The sequence below is a fragment of the Cloeon dipterum genome, chromosome 1, assembly GCF_949628265.1.
Source record: "Cloeon dipterum chromosome 1, ieCloDipt1.1, whole genome shotgun sequence".
Taxonomy (NCBI): domain Eukaryota; kingdom Metazoa; phylum Arthropoda; class Insecta; order Ephemeroptera; family Baetidae; genus Cloeon; species Cloeon dipterum.
In genome coordinates, this window is record NC_088786.1 from 24,230,251 (window position 1) to 24,244,999 (window position 14,749).

Below are 14,749 nucleotides of genomic sequence, written 5' to 3' on the forward strand. Positions count from 1 at the left end.
GCGATCTATCCATCTAACCGTGGGTCCCTTCTGAATCAACAAAGGGTGGGGTCGCAGCGCGCGGGGACGCGGAAAGAAGGGAAGAAGCATGCAGAAGAGGTGGTTTTCTGTTTCTGCTTCTCGCCGCGCGTGATGAAACGCGCCTGTCCTCCGCCGCTGTTCGCGTGCTGACAGCCACGCGGGTTACCTCACCGCGATCGGTGGTTTCCTCGCGGTCAAGTCGGATCTTTATGGACGTGTCAACCAGAGCAGCCGGACGATCGGACGACTTTGCGTAATTTTAATTGTTTCCACGCGAGCGCAACCTTTGGTCCCGGGCGCAGCTCTCTCAAGATCCAGATGCGTGTTTTGTAACTGTTAATGAATCAGCGCCGCTGCTGCACTCTCCGCGCACAAATTGCGATCATGCCGCGGATAAATTTCGCCGCCGGCCCTCAGAGGAAAGATCAATCAACGCGCATAATGCCATATGCTTGCATCACTCGCTCGATTTCTCATTATCTCTGCTCTCTGCTTAATTGCGTGCGCGGGCTCTGATCTGCCCGCGCGTGCCAATTGAGTTCCGTCGGCGTGTAATTGAATTTGAATTTTTCAGATGCATTGTTTTTCACGCAGGCAGCCTCCCTTGATCTAGATTCGCGTTGAAAAAGGCGGTAATAACAGTCTTAAAAGTCATCTCCTGTTTACGCCAGCATCCTTCAATCCTAATGCGCCCATTCAACCGCCATACACCAGGTTGAATAATGCCACACGTACGTAATCACTGCGATTTACGACGTGCAGATGGGTGGACCCGTTATTTGCATCCGAAAATTCTCTCGGCACGACACTTGATTTACACACAGCTGCTGGCCGGGCCCATTCGTAATTAAGATGAGAATTGTGCGATAACTGACGGTGTGTGCGCGGCCACGAGGCAAAATTATAGGTTGCACCTTTGTGAAGCGTAAAAAACGCAGCGCGCTGGTACTCATTCACGCCGGCTCGCTCATTCATAAAACACGGCTTGCTAACTGGTGGTCATCCTAGACAAGAGGGCAGCTGCCGTCGTCTCACGCCGGACTTTATTTGCATAAATTATAGGCCTGTGCGGCTAAGCGTGTCGTCGCCTCCTTATCGAAGCACATGAAAGCAAAAGGCCATTAATTAAGCCTGCACCGATCGTTGATGTCTCTATTTCTGAAAGCCGCTTTTTTTTACCGCCGACACATGATACACGTTTCAGCTTGAATTTCAATTGTGCTAGATTAGATAATTACTCATGTTTATTCTCGTTAATGTAAATCACAAGATACAATTTATTAGATAAAATATTTATGTAAAGTATCAGAAAAGGCAAACAGTAACTGGCCAAAAAATTATAAATTGTTGCCCTAACCCACAGGAAAAACAATAGAAAACAAATTCCAAAGCACACAACAGCCTTGAAATTTGGCTCTTTATATGTTATATGTGAGCTAAAAGTAAAAACTCAAATAAAAGTGCACAGATGGTAAAAACTTGCAAAATAAAACCACGATTTGATTTAAAAGCTCATTTATTACAATTATCATTTGAGAACATTTTTCAGCTATTTTTCCAGATATTTTAAAAAAAGCTTTCAGCTAAACAAATCACGAGAGTTAGAAACAGGGTTAAAAATGTGACATTTTTAGAAACAGGGTTAAAAATGTGACATTTTTAGAAACATTTTCGTTTGAAACTGAAATACGTTGCATTTCATGCTGGAAATTTACAAGAATAACTCTTTGAAGTTATCCACATTGGTCATAAAAGAATTACAAAGGTGATTATGGAATATGTCAAATCATATTGTTTCGAAAGACAAATACATTAAACCAAGTCTTAATTTTTTCACAAAAAGTCGTATTAAAATTTCTGTGATGAAGAAACAGCATTTTCAAGGTCTTGGATTACATTTTTAACAGAAATAACAGAAACAATATATGTGTCAATCACACTTCTGGAAATATCACTCAATGGGCGTGTTCCTATTTTTGTTTATGATCCAGTGAATGATTTTTTTATTTTTATTTTTTTAATTCGATATAGTGTTTTTTACTCTCACGTGCGGATCGTAAACATGTTTTTGTGATTCGCTTATTTATTTTAAGGTGAATTGAAAGACCTCGAGCATGCATTAAAATGAACATTCATTTCTAGATCGTTCTTTTAAAAGAAGCGTAACGAACTTCTTGCCACCTGATAACCTTGAAAGTTGGTAAATAAAATCCCGTCGTCCGATTTCCTCGGCAGCGGTAATCTATCATTTCAGCGTGATTGGCGGCTGGGCGAATGCTGTAATTGCGTCGGCAGACCAAACAAAACCATGTTTTACATTTAGCAAATGCAAGTAGCCGCTGCGTTTGTTGCGAGATGTCAATCACTAAACAAAAGCAACATGCAAATCTCGAGCGCGGCAAAAAGCGAGCGTGCATGTGCAAAATTGGAATGCCCTTTTGCGAGTATCAAGAGCGCGCTGTGTATCTTTATCTCAGCGTCCATTGTGTTGCAGACCGCGAGTAATTGTTAATGCGGCGTATCACATCAATCTAAATATTTTTGTCTCTCTCTCCCGATCTGGCAGAATCATGAGTTGCCTAATGTGTAGATGAAAATCGAGTTACTAAAATGCTGCGAGTCATTTGGGGTTAAGCTTAAAGTTGACCGCCGCCGATTGCGACACACCTCTTTGTACACTTATAAAGCTTAATATCAGGTCAAGTCATTAGGAAACGAGCGAGTATTCCCATGTCAATTATATGCAAATCGATGATAAATTGCTTCATATTATTAAAATTTTCTATTTGGCTTGGAAATTCATATGAAATGATAATTTACAAAATTGTCAGTTTATACCCGCACTACAATTAAAATATATAAATATTTTGCAAAAAAACTAAATGATTTGCGTTGCTTGGAATGCTATTGTGAATAACTTTAAGCTTTGATGAATACTTCACTGAACCCAAAGATAAAACATAGGGACCAACATTAGTTTCATCACTTTGCATTTTTGCAGTTAGTTACAAAGTTTGATATTTCTATTCTCAGTCGAGGAAATGGCAGAAGCTAATTCTTTGTTATATATAGTGTTTTAACATGAAAATTATTTTAGACAATTTTCAGCGAATTCTATTTCAAATAAAATTAATGATAACTGTGGCAAGCGTTTCTCGTGAACATGTGACTCAACAGTGAAGACTGCATTCTGGTTTGACAATAAGTAAGAAGTACTAGTTTCAAATTGCTTGTTTTATTATTCATTTTTATTTGTTTGCATTTGATATCATTTCGTGGATAGGAATATAGAATTTTGAGTTTGAATTTAAAAATTTACTGATGTCGTGACACAGGAATGCAATCCTAAATGGCGCAGATTTGCTAAGTTTCGAAAATTGATTCGTTGGAAAAATCAACAACGGTCATGAAACGAAACAAAATTCTTGTAAATATTTAACGTAAATTATTTTGTCACAATATTGACACATTGAAATTGATCTATTTGCAGCCGTTCGGCAACATTGACCCTTAAATAGCCTGAGACCAAAAGTGAAGTAATTTGAAACATGAAGAAATGCGACCGCTGTTTGACAGGAAAATTGCTAGCGAGATCCTGTGATAAATTTTAAGCAAAAGGGCACGGAAAGTTTCAAAATGATATTTGTATAACGGGATGCAATAAAAAAGCAGCAATTTGCATTAATGGGCGCCATAATATATCTCTATGTCAGTCAACCAATTACGTTTAATTGCCGACATTCAACAATTACGCGCAGTTTGTTTACCTAAAACCCATCATTGTTTAAGGTGGCAATTAACACATCACGTACAAGCGAACACGAAATAATTGGAAATAATAATGATCGAGCCTGGCTTGGATTATCAATTGGCCCTGATCGCAAAGGCTGCAAAAAAACTCCTCACGTGTGCAAAAGTAACAAGTGTAAATTAATATCACACCTGACAGCTCATTTTTTCCCACAAACACGCTTGAAAATTTCATCATTTTTTATTGGAGTGAAAATTCGGCCAGCTCACACGTGCTCCTGTGAGAGATCGAGAAATGTGTGAGAGCGCACGGCGGGTACTGGTAATGATACATGATCCACACTCGCTACGCTTATCGCACAGCTTGATCGCAAAAGCTCACACATACATGTAATAATAACATTACATTTGTGAAAATAAAAGTTTGTTACGAGATGGCCGTCGAATTTCTGCCCGCACTGACGATCGTGATCCAATCAAATTGTGAATTGCGTCATTGCTTATTATTACTAAAATTAGAAGCCGCCCGCTGAACCAAGAATAAATTTTACATTTCACCCAAACTATAATAAGTTCTGGTTTTAACCGCAAACAAGTTAAAAATAAAACTTCCTGGTTTAAAGTTACAAATCACACTCAAACGTAACATGCTGATGCTATATTCAATCAAGTTTCAAATTATTTTGTAGTGTTATATTGAGGAAAACTAAAAGTGCAACATTAAATTAATAATGCAAATGTAAGGGATAACACAGTACTTCAAAATTTGGCCAATCAATAGCCAATCATGAGCTTCCAATCGCTATGGAAGTATCAACGAGCACGAATCATGCAAAAACCTAATGTTATTCATACGCTTGTATCATCAAAAACCATCTAAACTAGCAAACTCCAAAACGTAACTAGTTGCTTTGCTTCCAACTTAAAAAAAACTTCTACAGAGCCTAAACAAAATTTTGACTTGGTACTTTCATTGCAATTTTCCGATCAATGTAGAGATTTTTTAGTTATTTGAAAACAAACTTATTGCACAAAAACTGAGGAAAAATTAGAAATAAGATTCCAATACTAGAAAATAATTTTAAAAAGAACATGGAATTTATATTTGAACCTGTAAATCGAATTTGGGGACCATTGCCTGCTGTTGACCAAACTAATCAAGAGGAGGAAAAAAGATAAAAAAACGTGCCATCTATGAAGTTTTAATACAAAAAAATCTATAGTGCATCGTGACATGAGAACGTTCAGTTTATTAATAATTGTAACTCGCACAAAGCTATATATGTACAAACAATACATTTTTAGACAGGAATAGAAATAACTCCAACAGTTAAAAATTATTCAATTTTTTACAATCAATATCATAAAGGAAGCAATCATCTGCGAAACCGCAAAGCAGGCTGACTGCAGCAAACGATTGACCGTGTTTGCGTTGTGTCTGACAAGGCGTCGCTGACCGGAAAGACCACTCGTTCTAACAATAAACGACACTTTACTTTGATCGTGCAAGAAATTCAGTTTCATCATTGTTTCATAAAAATCAGATGCTGCAAACATAAAGCAACCGTCTTTTTTGGGATTTAAATTAGTTAATTTGGCACCTGCCCATTCATTGCATGTTTAATTATAATTTTGCTATCAGCGTTTAATCGTGGCAATGATTGTTGATTTGAAGTACACAAGCTTCTAAAGATTCATTAAATATGGTATATACATATATCCAAAATGTGTTATAAATTTTGTTTAAACGTCTTAAATACTTTCATTGACGATTGTGTGTAGTTTCTCGATTGATTTATGAATTACATTTTCAGTTTAATTAAAAGCATCCTTGAATTAATTTAATTTTATAGGTGTTACATTTATGCCATGTATGATACTGTTTCCGAGGCTAAAGGCAACGTCCAAACTCCAAAAATGGCTCTCCGTTAATGGATTTTTGGCCAGTGTAATTCCTGTTGAGGTTGTTGATGTCGATAGTATGAGATGATTTGGTCTAGACAGTTTTTTGCATCAGTTCGCCGGCGTTGCTGTGGCTCGTCAAGCGCAGGATTTCTCTTAAATAGTCTCAGATAATTGCCTTTTGTCGAACCGTGCATTTTACTGGCGGCCGTGAACGGCGCGCGTTGGTGACGCTGCGCCGTTTTTAATTGCTTGCAGGCGCGCAGAGTGGAGCATGTCGGCTGTCTGGTGTGCGAAAGAAACGCTCTCGTTGCACGTCGCGGAAAAGGCGCGGGTCATTTGATTTAATAATGCAGCTAATTATGTGCTGATCTGGAAAGAGCTATGGCAACGAATGTAAAGTTGCGAATTTGGATGCCGGTCGATTGTGCAGTCGGAGGTGTTATGCAATTATTTCAGTATTTACGATCGCGCGTCAGCGTGATTTTCATAATGCTGTGCTCTTAAGATGAATGATCGCTGTTCTATTAGCTTCGCGAACAGGTTGCTTTCTTTCAATTATGCCCAAGCTCCTCTGCGGGCATAATATTATATTGATTAGGAACACGTGATTGGATGTTTGATCACGCCTGTGGAAATTTTATGGCATTTTAAAACTGATCTTTACAGATTCTTCTTGGCAGCTGCTTTTTTAAGCTCTTTTTATTGCGCGAAATTTAAAAAATTCTGCTACTTAAGGAAGTTGTTGGGACTTGAGGAAATTTTTATCTGAAATTTTTAATACCAGGAAAATAAATCGGCTGCATCAATTATTCAGAGCTAAAAAGTTTAAGAAATAAAATAGTTTACAATTGGGCTAAGGATTTAAATAAATCAATGGTTGCAATTATTGAGGTTTTAGGAATTGAAGTTGATCGATTTTTTTTTTAAAGATTCGAATGTGGGAACTGTCAACAGATCTAAACGAATTATGAAACTCTGATTTGTATAAATAGCGACTCAGATCAAAACTCAGTCCAGCCAGAAAGAGAAAAAATTCAACTGATTTGCTTAAAAAATCCATTTAAAAAACCATAAAATCCCAATTCAGAGCAATATTATTTTTTATTATCATCTTTAATAAGATAAGCGATGGCAAAATATACAGCTTGTTTTGAAAATCACATAAATGCTAAAATCAAATATTCCGGTAAAAGATAAAAATTTAAGTTCCAAAATTATGTAGCCCCTTCAAGCGAGTATGCCACCCCCAAAGCACCACTGACGGACGGAGAGCATAGTCAGCTACCCCTTCCCGAATGGCTTGATTTGTTTGAGTGTCGAGCGTCGAACTTCTCACGATTTTATCTGCAGCTTTACTTTCAATTTAACCTCCGGACTGACCTTTGCATGATATATTTTCTGCGGCGTATATGCAACACTCAATTTGTAATAAAATGTGAACTTTACCGCTGTTGGATAATACTCTTGGATTTTATTGCGGCCCAGACCGGCATAAACTATTGTAAGGAACTCGTATATTTTCGATTATTATTTTTCGTTTGCCTCGCATAATCGAGAATTTAGGCCAGCCAATACAAATAATTAAATAAGCCAGCACAGCAGCGTATGTGCAAGACGCGGGCGGCGTTCATCAAATTACAATAAACTAGTTAATAAATAGAAGTAATAAAAAATAAAACAGCGACCTTTCAATCGCAGTGGAATGAATTGCAATGATCATAAAAAGATTTCACATCGTTAGCCGGGAGAGATCGCTCCAATTGTCGGCAGCTGGACCAAATCAAAAAGGCCTAGGTATTTGTGTGCGTGTGTGCTTTGCTTTGCGCGCGGAGTATTCGCGGTCGTCATTTCGCAAAAGCCGGGCTGGCTGGCTGGCCGATCGAGGAAGCGAATGAATGACTGACAGCACAACTGGTCATTTTCATTTTATGCATGCGAGGGTGATTGAAAAATAGAAAGCTGAGTGGGCAGCTCAGAACATTCAGACCCTAGTTTGCACTGTAACAGACAAGCGAGTCTGTAATTATCGCGCGGCGGCAATTTGGCTCTTGACGTATCGATGCGGTAATAATAATTGGCTAGAGAGACAGACACACACGTAAATTTCCAGAATAGCAAACCACAGTCTTCGCGCAAATATTTATGGACACACTATGTATTTGTTGCAAAATAACTTGGTCTTCCCGCATTGTTGAAAGGTTGATTTTGAACCTGCTGCTTTAAAAAAATTACTAAAATCGTGACACAATAAAGAGAATCAATTTTATTTCAAGATTTATTTTGCAACGAGTTACACGGAGTAATTGATGAGTTGCGCTTATTTGCTTCAATCAAAGGCGTCTCTCATGTCTTCTAAAAGTATCAGACTGTTAATGGACTACTTCTTATTGAATCAATTTTTAATTATAAAAGTCATCGGCTCTCTTTGTGTTGCGTAAACTTGAAATAATATCACAACCATAAAAAATTGGATAGTTTTTAAGTTCAAAATCATTACCTATCGCATTTTTGTATCATACGGTAAGGCCCATTGAAAACGACGTCGTCACGTCGCCGTTATGATTGGAAAATTGCTTCATTTTTGCCACGAAAAGTCTTTATTAGAAAATTGCGATTGTTCTCCCTCTTGATCACTCAATCATTATCCTCCTCAAGGTCCATCGAGCAAAGAATGCCGCTTTAGACAATAATAGAAACATGACTGCCTTTTTCTGAAACGTCATCCTTGGAGATCAAAAGCCAAAGTTTAGAGTTGCTAATTTGAAAATTGATAGAATGACGAACGGTGATTTGATTGATTCTCGCGGTAATGCTGGATAAAAGGGAGCATTATATCGAGATTGCAACCTTGTCACTCAGTTTCGATCTTTTTCAAGCAGCTTATATATGTTTCTTGTGTAACTCTATCTTTGACAGAGAGAGTAATCAACACTGTTGTTATGACACAAGTTATAAATTGAAAACTCCTCCTTGAGCTGCTTTGTTTTCCAGGCACCCACTTTTTTATTCTACACGCAAAACATGACAAAGAAAATTTAAGTTGTTGCATTGCCCAAGCCTGTGAAAAATAACATGCGCGGGCAGATTTTGATTGATTGCAGGTCAAAATTTTTTAATAGAAAGCAAAAGTTACGTTTTCTAATTTCATTACTTAGAGAGGAAAAGGGAACATTCTGTCAAGTTTTGAAGGTTGCATGTCGATTATGCAAAAGAGGCAGGCGGGCACCAAATCTTTCTTTGGGGAAAGGCAGAGCGAATACTCTAGCAAATTACCAAAAAAAATGAGCTTGATTATGGTCATGACCAAAGACAACGCCCATGTGCGTTTGATGAGGCGTCAGATGTGCAGGCAGAGCGTTTTAATCGAACCCTGACCCAATTTGCCTGAAAAATCACTTTATTTTCCAATAAAAAAATCACTCGATTTTATCTTTCCCGCAATTAAAATTATTTGCTTGCACACCATAACCATACGAGTTGAAAACGCTCATTCCGAGACAAAAGCCATGAGGGCGTTCGCTCTTAATCTGGGCGAATTAGCGTCGTCCCACGCACGCGGTAGCTATTCAGGTGCGAAAAGGATATTGAACTTTGTCATCAGCTTCGCGTGCGTCGAACTGATGTTACCTAACTAGCGGCAGGCGACCATTAACACACAGGCTAGGGTGCAATAGCGCTTGACCCAATTATATTGGGCGGAGCTGCGGTTAGATCACACCGCGTTTCGCCCCTAGCAATGGACTTGACATCGAATCACTTTCACCTAGCCCTCGGGTCTGCCGCGCGCATACAATGAGTGCGCGCAGCCTGCAGAATCTCGAGCAGCATCCGACCCACGGCAGGCACTTCTAGTTCGAGCGACATTTTTTCGAGCCTACCACACCGAGAAGGGATCGCCCAAGGTTCTCTTTTTCCCAGGAAGGTTTCCTCTTGCGAAATAAAAGGTGACGCGATCGATTTCAGGAAGGTGCTCTAATTTTTATTGACGAGAATAAATATGTTGTATAATTCCATAATTTCATCGGGTTACATTCCATTTGAGAGAGTGAATACATTTTTGTGTTAATATTGGAGGATTTCTTGCAACTATTTTAGCTAAACAATCAAAGGATGGAAACCACGTGAATTTTTATTTTGACAAAGGCATTGCTGAATCCATTATCACCGGCTGTGTGTAAGATAATGAAATGGTTAACTATTTTCAGTGCTAAAAATTTTTCCGGCACCACTTTGAAAGTAAAAATTTCTAACGGCAACGATGCTGCATCGCTCGGCTTCCAGAAAGAATTTGAATGACACAATTCCATGAGTTGCACCACGCTCGCTATAGTATAAATTTATCTTATAATCCAATTATGACACAGCCGTCGATAATAGATATTTTTTTTAAAAACACCTGAAATATTTTTAACCAATTCTCTCTCCACATATTTAATTTTCCTGCAACATTTTTTAATGAAATAAATACAACTGCAACATCGCGAACTGTTTTGAACTGAGCTAAATTACTTCCCGTGACTATTAACACGGTGCATTACAAACATTAACAAGTAGAACATAGAAGAGTTTCAACGATCATAACATCAGTCGAAAATGTCGATGTGGGTAACGACCACAAACGGGATTAGTGCAGACTCTTGATAAATATGATAAATATATTATTTCATAGCGTACGGCTAAAATGTGCGGGAGGTTAACTAGAATTGGTTTGAACGGTGAGTTTTAAAAGACAAGGCTTTGAGTGGCGAGTTATCTCGATTTTAGCTCTAGATCAACCTGAATAATTCTTGACATTCATCATGTACCTGAACACCAAAGTGCATAATAATATATTATACTGTATACGATAAATAAGTAACAATTATACATGTTTTAACAAATAAAAGTGGATTTTATTGCAAATATTTTACCGTGCACGAAAATTACTGCTCAAGTGTGAAACTTTTAAGATTTGGCACGTTTTAGCACAATTTAAAATGCATTTGCACCATTGAGATGTTCATACTGTAATGCGTCTTCATTGAGTTATTAAGATCATAGTCAACTGAAAATTATAATATAGCCTTGCAACAGGAATACATTTTTTTCGATCATAGGAACAAAGTAACAATAAGTAGTGTAAGTTTAAAGACGTGTGGCTGGCGAAGGCAAAAAATTAATTGAATGAAAACGAAATAATTTAAATTTATCAAGGGTGAAGAAAGCAGTCACTTGAGGGCAGATTACTTCTGAATGATTGTAAAGAATGCAGTGATAAGCCTGTTTCTTTGGGCTCTCTCATACAACGCCTTGCATGAGAGTACACGCTCAGCAATAATTTATAGCTTGTCTGACTGCTTTCTCACAAGAGCAACAATTTTTACTACAAGTGATCGATGGAATGATTGTAACAGCCCTTTAGCGAGCTGGTGATTAATTTTCAGCCCAGAATAAATCTGTCGGATGAAATAAGCAAGTTGCTCATTTCGAGAGCAGAAATTTCCCCAGAAGAGAATTTGTTATATATTGCTTTGAATCTGCGTGAAAAGTCGCAGCTTCACGTGCTCCCTGAAAGATTTATTTGTCTGCTTCTCAAACAAGAATAACCATAAAATAATTAAATAGTGCTGACAAGCAAACATTTAAGTACATTTTGCTTGGACTTCAACTTTAATTTCAAACCAAACACCAAATTGTATCAACTGGTACATTCCACTCATTGCTATTTGAGGTTGCTGCGAGTGAAATTGGATTCTGAATATGTTTAGGCAAGATTTGTTAATTTATCAAAAATTTAATAATCCTGTTGACCTTTTGAGGTACAAACTGAATAAAGCATGGACAGGTTTAAACACAAGAATATAAATAGATTAAATAACATCTTGCATTTTATGGCATTTTTAGTAGCAATTTTAAAATATTACGGCGCCTATAATCCGAGACTAATTAATTTAGTTAATTGCAGAGTGAAAGGTTCAAATTCAATTTCACTGACAACTTTTTTGTTTTCAAGCATTTGGCCTTGCCAATTTATTCACCCATGCATTCACCAGTGACAAGGTAACTGACTGAGAAAAGAGCCAACGCCTTTTTCCAACACGTCTAAAAACATATCCAGGGTAGAAAATTTAAACTCAACGAGAAACTAGATCCTTGCACGGCTGGACAGACCAGCCCAAGACCAAACGATCGAAGCCGGCAGTGTAGAAATTTATTTGCTGCGGCTCCTCGGCCCAAGCGACTGAGCAAACCATGCGCCGATGTCCCTGCCTACCTGACCTGGACAGTCGTCCAAGACGCTGGCCCTCGAGATCGAAGAAGCGCACCTGACGGTTGTCACTGGGAATGGCGATGGTGCCGCTTGAAGAGATGGCCACTCGGTTCACTGACGAGTCATTGCGGATGGTCATCAGAGGCGAACGCATGTTGCGCAAGTCCCAAATCCTGGCTGTCCGGTCATCACTTCCAGACACAACCTTGTCTTCGTTTGTGAAGACGGCACAAGACACAGACCTGCACAACAAGACAGAAGCAAATTTTACCAACATGAATGATCAAGTTTTCACACCGAAAACAACGATTATTTCTCTCTGAAATATTTGGCATTTATGCAGTAGTTGCCATAATTGATAATCAGCAGAAAAAAAATGACAGGTCTCATTCTTTTAGCACGAGGAAGGTGAAAAATGTTTTTAATATTTATTTTATTAATTAAATAAAGTTTGCCAAAATTGATTCTCCAAGTGGATCATTAACAGGGTGGGTTAGTAAAAATTGAAAGAGAAAATAATTATAGCACTGTCTGCCTCTTTTCTCCTAAAATTTTCACTAAGGTCCTGATCGGTAAAGAGCCATTTGTCAAATTAAGTGTCACCACTAGTAAGAAACAAATAAAATGAAGCTTACTCTGTGTGTCCCTGGAATACAGAAACCGAGTGAATAGTCTCTCGAAAGTCCCACAAACGGAACGTGCAGTCCTTGGATGAAGTCACCACCAATGGCTGAGAAGGATGAGTGTGTATATGAGTCAATTCCTGGTCGTGACCTGCAAACAAATTGATCGATTTCTTATAAAACTCTAAATGAAATTCTAATCACCTGTAAATGACTGGAGGCAATCTCCAGTGTTGGCATCGTAAAGATTGGCAGTTCTGTCCCAGCTACCAGTGATGACTTGATCGCCCGCAGACAACCAGTCAGCAGCAATGACCGCGTTAGTGTGGCCTTTGAGCTCGAATCGAGGAGTCCTCAGAGCTGGACTTTCAGTCTTGTCGTCGACACATTCTTGGTCGTCTGGATCAGGCTCGACTAGTGGTTTTATTCCCTGCCGACAAAGAGCTGATGAGAAAACAGTGCTGCGGAACGAGACAATGCCTACCATGTCTGCCTGCCAAATGTGTGCTGTTGTGTCGCCACTGGCAGTGAGAACCAAATCCCTCGAAGGATGGAATCGAATCGAGTTGACCGACCCAGAGTGACCCGTGTACTTGAGAATGCAAGCGCCACTTGCTGTGCTCCAAATGCTAGCTGTGTGGTCCGCTGAAGCTGTGCCTGTTTCAAATAAAAAATATTTAACAAACACGTGAATTGGTATGAATTGAAAATTCATTTAAAATGTGGTCATTTCATAAACATGATGAGCATAATTAAATTCAAATCTGAAATATAATAGCCTGCAATATTTTTAACACCAGCCAAACAAATAGTATTGGTAAATTACTGGCAAGTACTGGTAAATTTACAAGGCTAGTAGATTTAAGCTGCAAAATATTATTTACCAATAAATGGCTGGCCGGATCGAGGGCATGAGACGTCCCAGACACCATCGCGGTGACCAGGAAATTCCTTCACGAAAGAAGTAGTGATAAGGGCACCTTTGAAGCTAGATACTATTTTGCTAGTTTGTGCTTTCAACTTTGTGGCTGCTTTTACTCGCTGCAAAGAGCTTTGTTGGCTCACTGAAATATTATTTCTGGTTAACAAAAATTATATTTTAGCTTATTACTTGAAAACCTTTTTGCTTTTTCTGCCTGAGACCATCCAGCTCTGTTGCATCGCCTACTGCAGAGGCTTTCTCGCTCACCTGAATAGAGCCAGCGTCCCACGACCCTGAGGCCCTGCCTTGCACTGGGAATAAATAGAATTAGCACTATTTGGCGCAGAAACGACCCAGAATACTCACATTGTAAATTTTCTAAATAGAGAAGTTCAAATTCTTTTTCAATTTCACTAAACAAACTGTGCAGCTTTGTTCTGTAATAATACAAAATGAAAAGTAAGCCAAGTGTCAGCTTGTGTGCAAATAATGCAATAGAGTATGGAAAAATTACACTTTTCGCCACAGCATACTTTTAAGTATGAGATTCTCATAAGAACTGGTGAGAGGTGTTAACCGGCGGACACTGTGATTTTTCCATATCACAGATCATGTAATTTGAAAATGATATTTTTTTGCAGGACGAAATTGAGAATAGGAAATATGCGATTGTTTAATAGTTTTGTTTACTTGTTTTTACAAGTATCATACATATACATACCTAATGCAATTTACAAAAGCAAATTTTACATTGTACTATAATGTATTACGTACCTAACTGGAACATGTTAATCTAATAATACTGTTATAAAACACAATGCAATCCATCGTTTTATATGGGTGAAAGTACGTTCAAGATTTATTTTGTGATGTTTAGTGGGGAAACTGGATGATATAATACAGCTTTACAAGCGATCTATGCAGTTTGAAATTAAAAATGTTTAACAGTACGCAGGATTGATTTAATAGTTAAAAATATTTAGTATAGAAGTCACAAAATGCTATTATTTTTAAATTATCTAAATTGCCGATGTTTGATTTTCACTGTGTATTGTAGTACCGTCCTGTGCTCTCTTCCGATTTGTATACCTTATTGCTGGAGGTAAAACTGGTGGTTCCTGCATGGTGTGGTTGAAAAATTTCTAGTGCAATGCTAATAGCAGCTAAAAACAATAAAATTTGGCATTACGCGCAAGTAAAGGCCAGCAGTGTTGTGTGTTATTCAACTAATACTTTCTCGAAAAAATCCTTTTCAAATGATCGCGATCATCTGTTCGA

At 38.2% G+C, this 14,749-nt stretch overlaps 1 protein-coding gene across 2 annotated transcripts; it reads right to left on the reverse strand.

Annotated features, from left to right (window-relative positions):
• Positions 1 to 9,628: 9,628 nt before the first annotated feature.
• On the reverse strand, positions 9,629 to 14,720 carry Wdr37 (WD repeat domain 37). 2 transcript variants are annotated; one of them, XM_065494314.1, is made up of 8 exons: positions 14,561 to 14,719; positions 13,838 to 13,908; positions 13,669 to 13,782; positions 13,434 to 13,613; positions 13,034 to 13,206; positions 12,754 to 12,979; positions 12,562 to 12,700; positions 9,629 to 12,168 (listed from the first exon to the last, which is right to left on the reverse strand). In XM_065494314.1, the coding sequence occupies exons 1-8, from the start codon at positions 14,593 to 14,595 to the stop codon at positions 11,790 to 11,792; spliced, it is 1,317 nt and encodes a 438-aa protein (XP_065350386.1). In that variant the 5' UTR covers positions 14,596 to 14,719; the 3' UTR covers positions 9,629 to 11,789. The 2 variants fall into 2 exon arrangements, with proteins under 2 accessions (XP_065350386.1, XP_065350376.1); XM_065494304.1 differs by having other exon boundaries at positions 12,754 to 13,206; positions 14,561 to 14,720.
• Between the last annotated feature and the right edge of the window lie 29 nt (positions 14,721 to 14,749).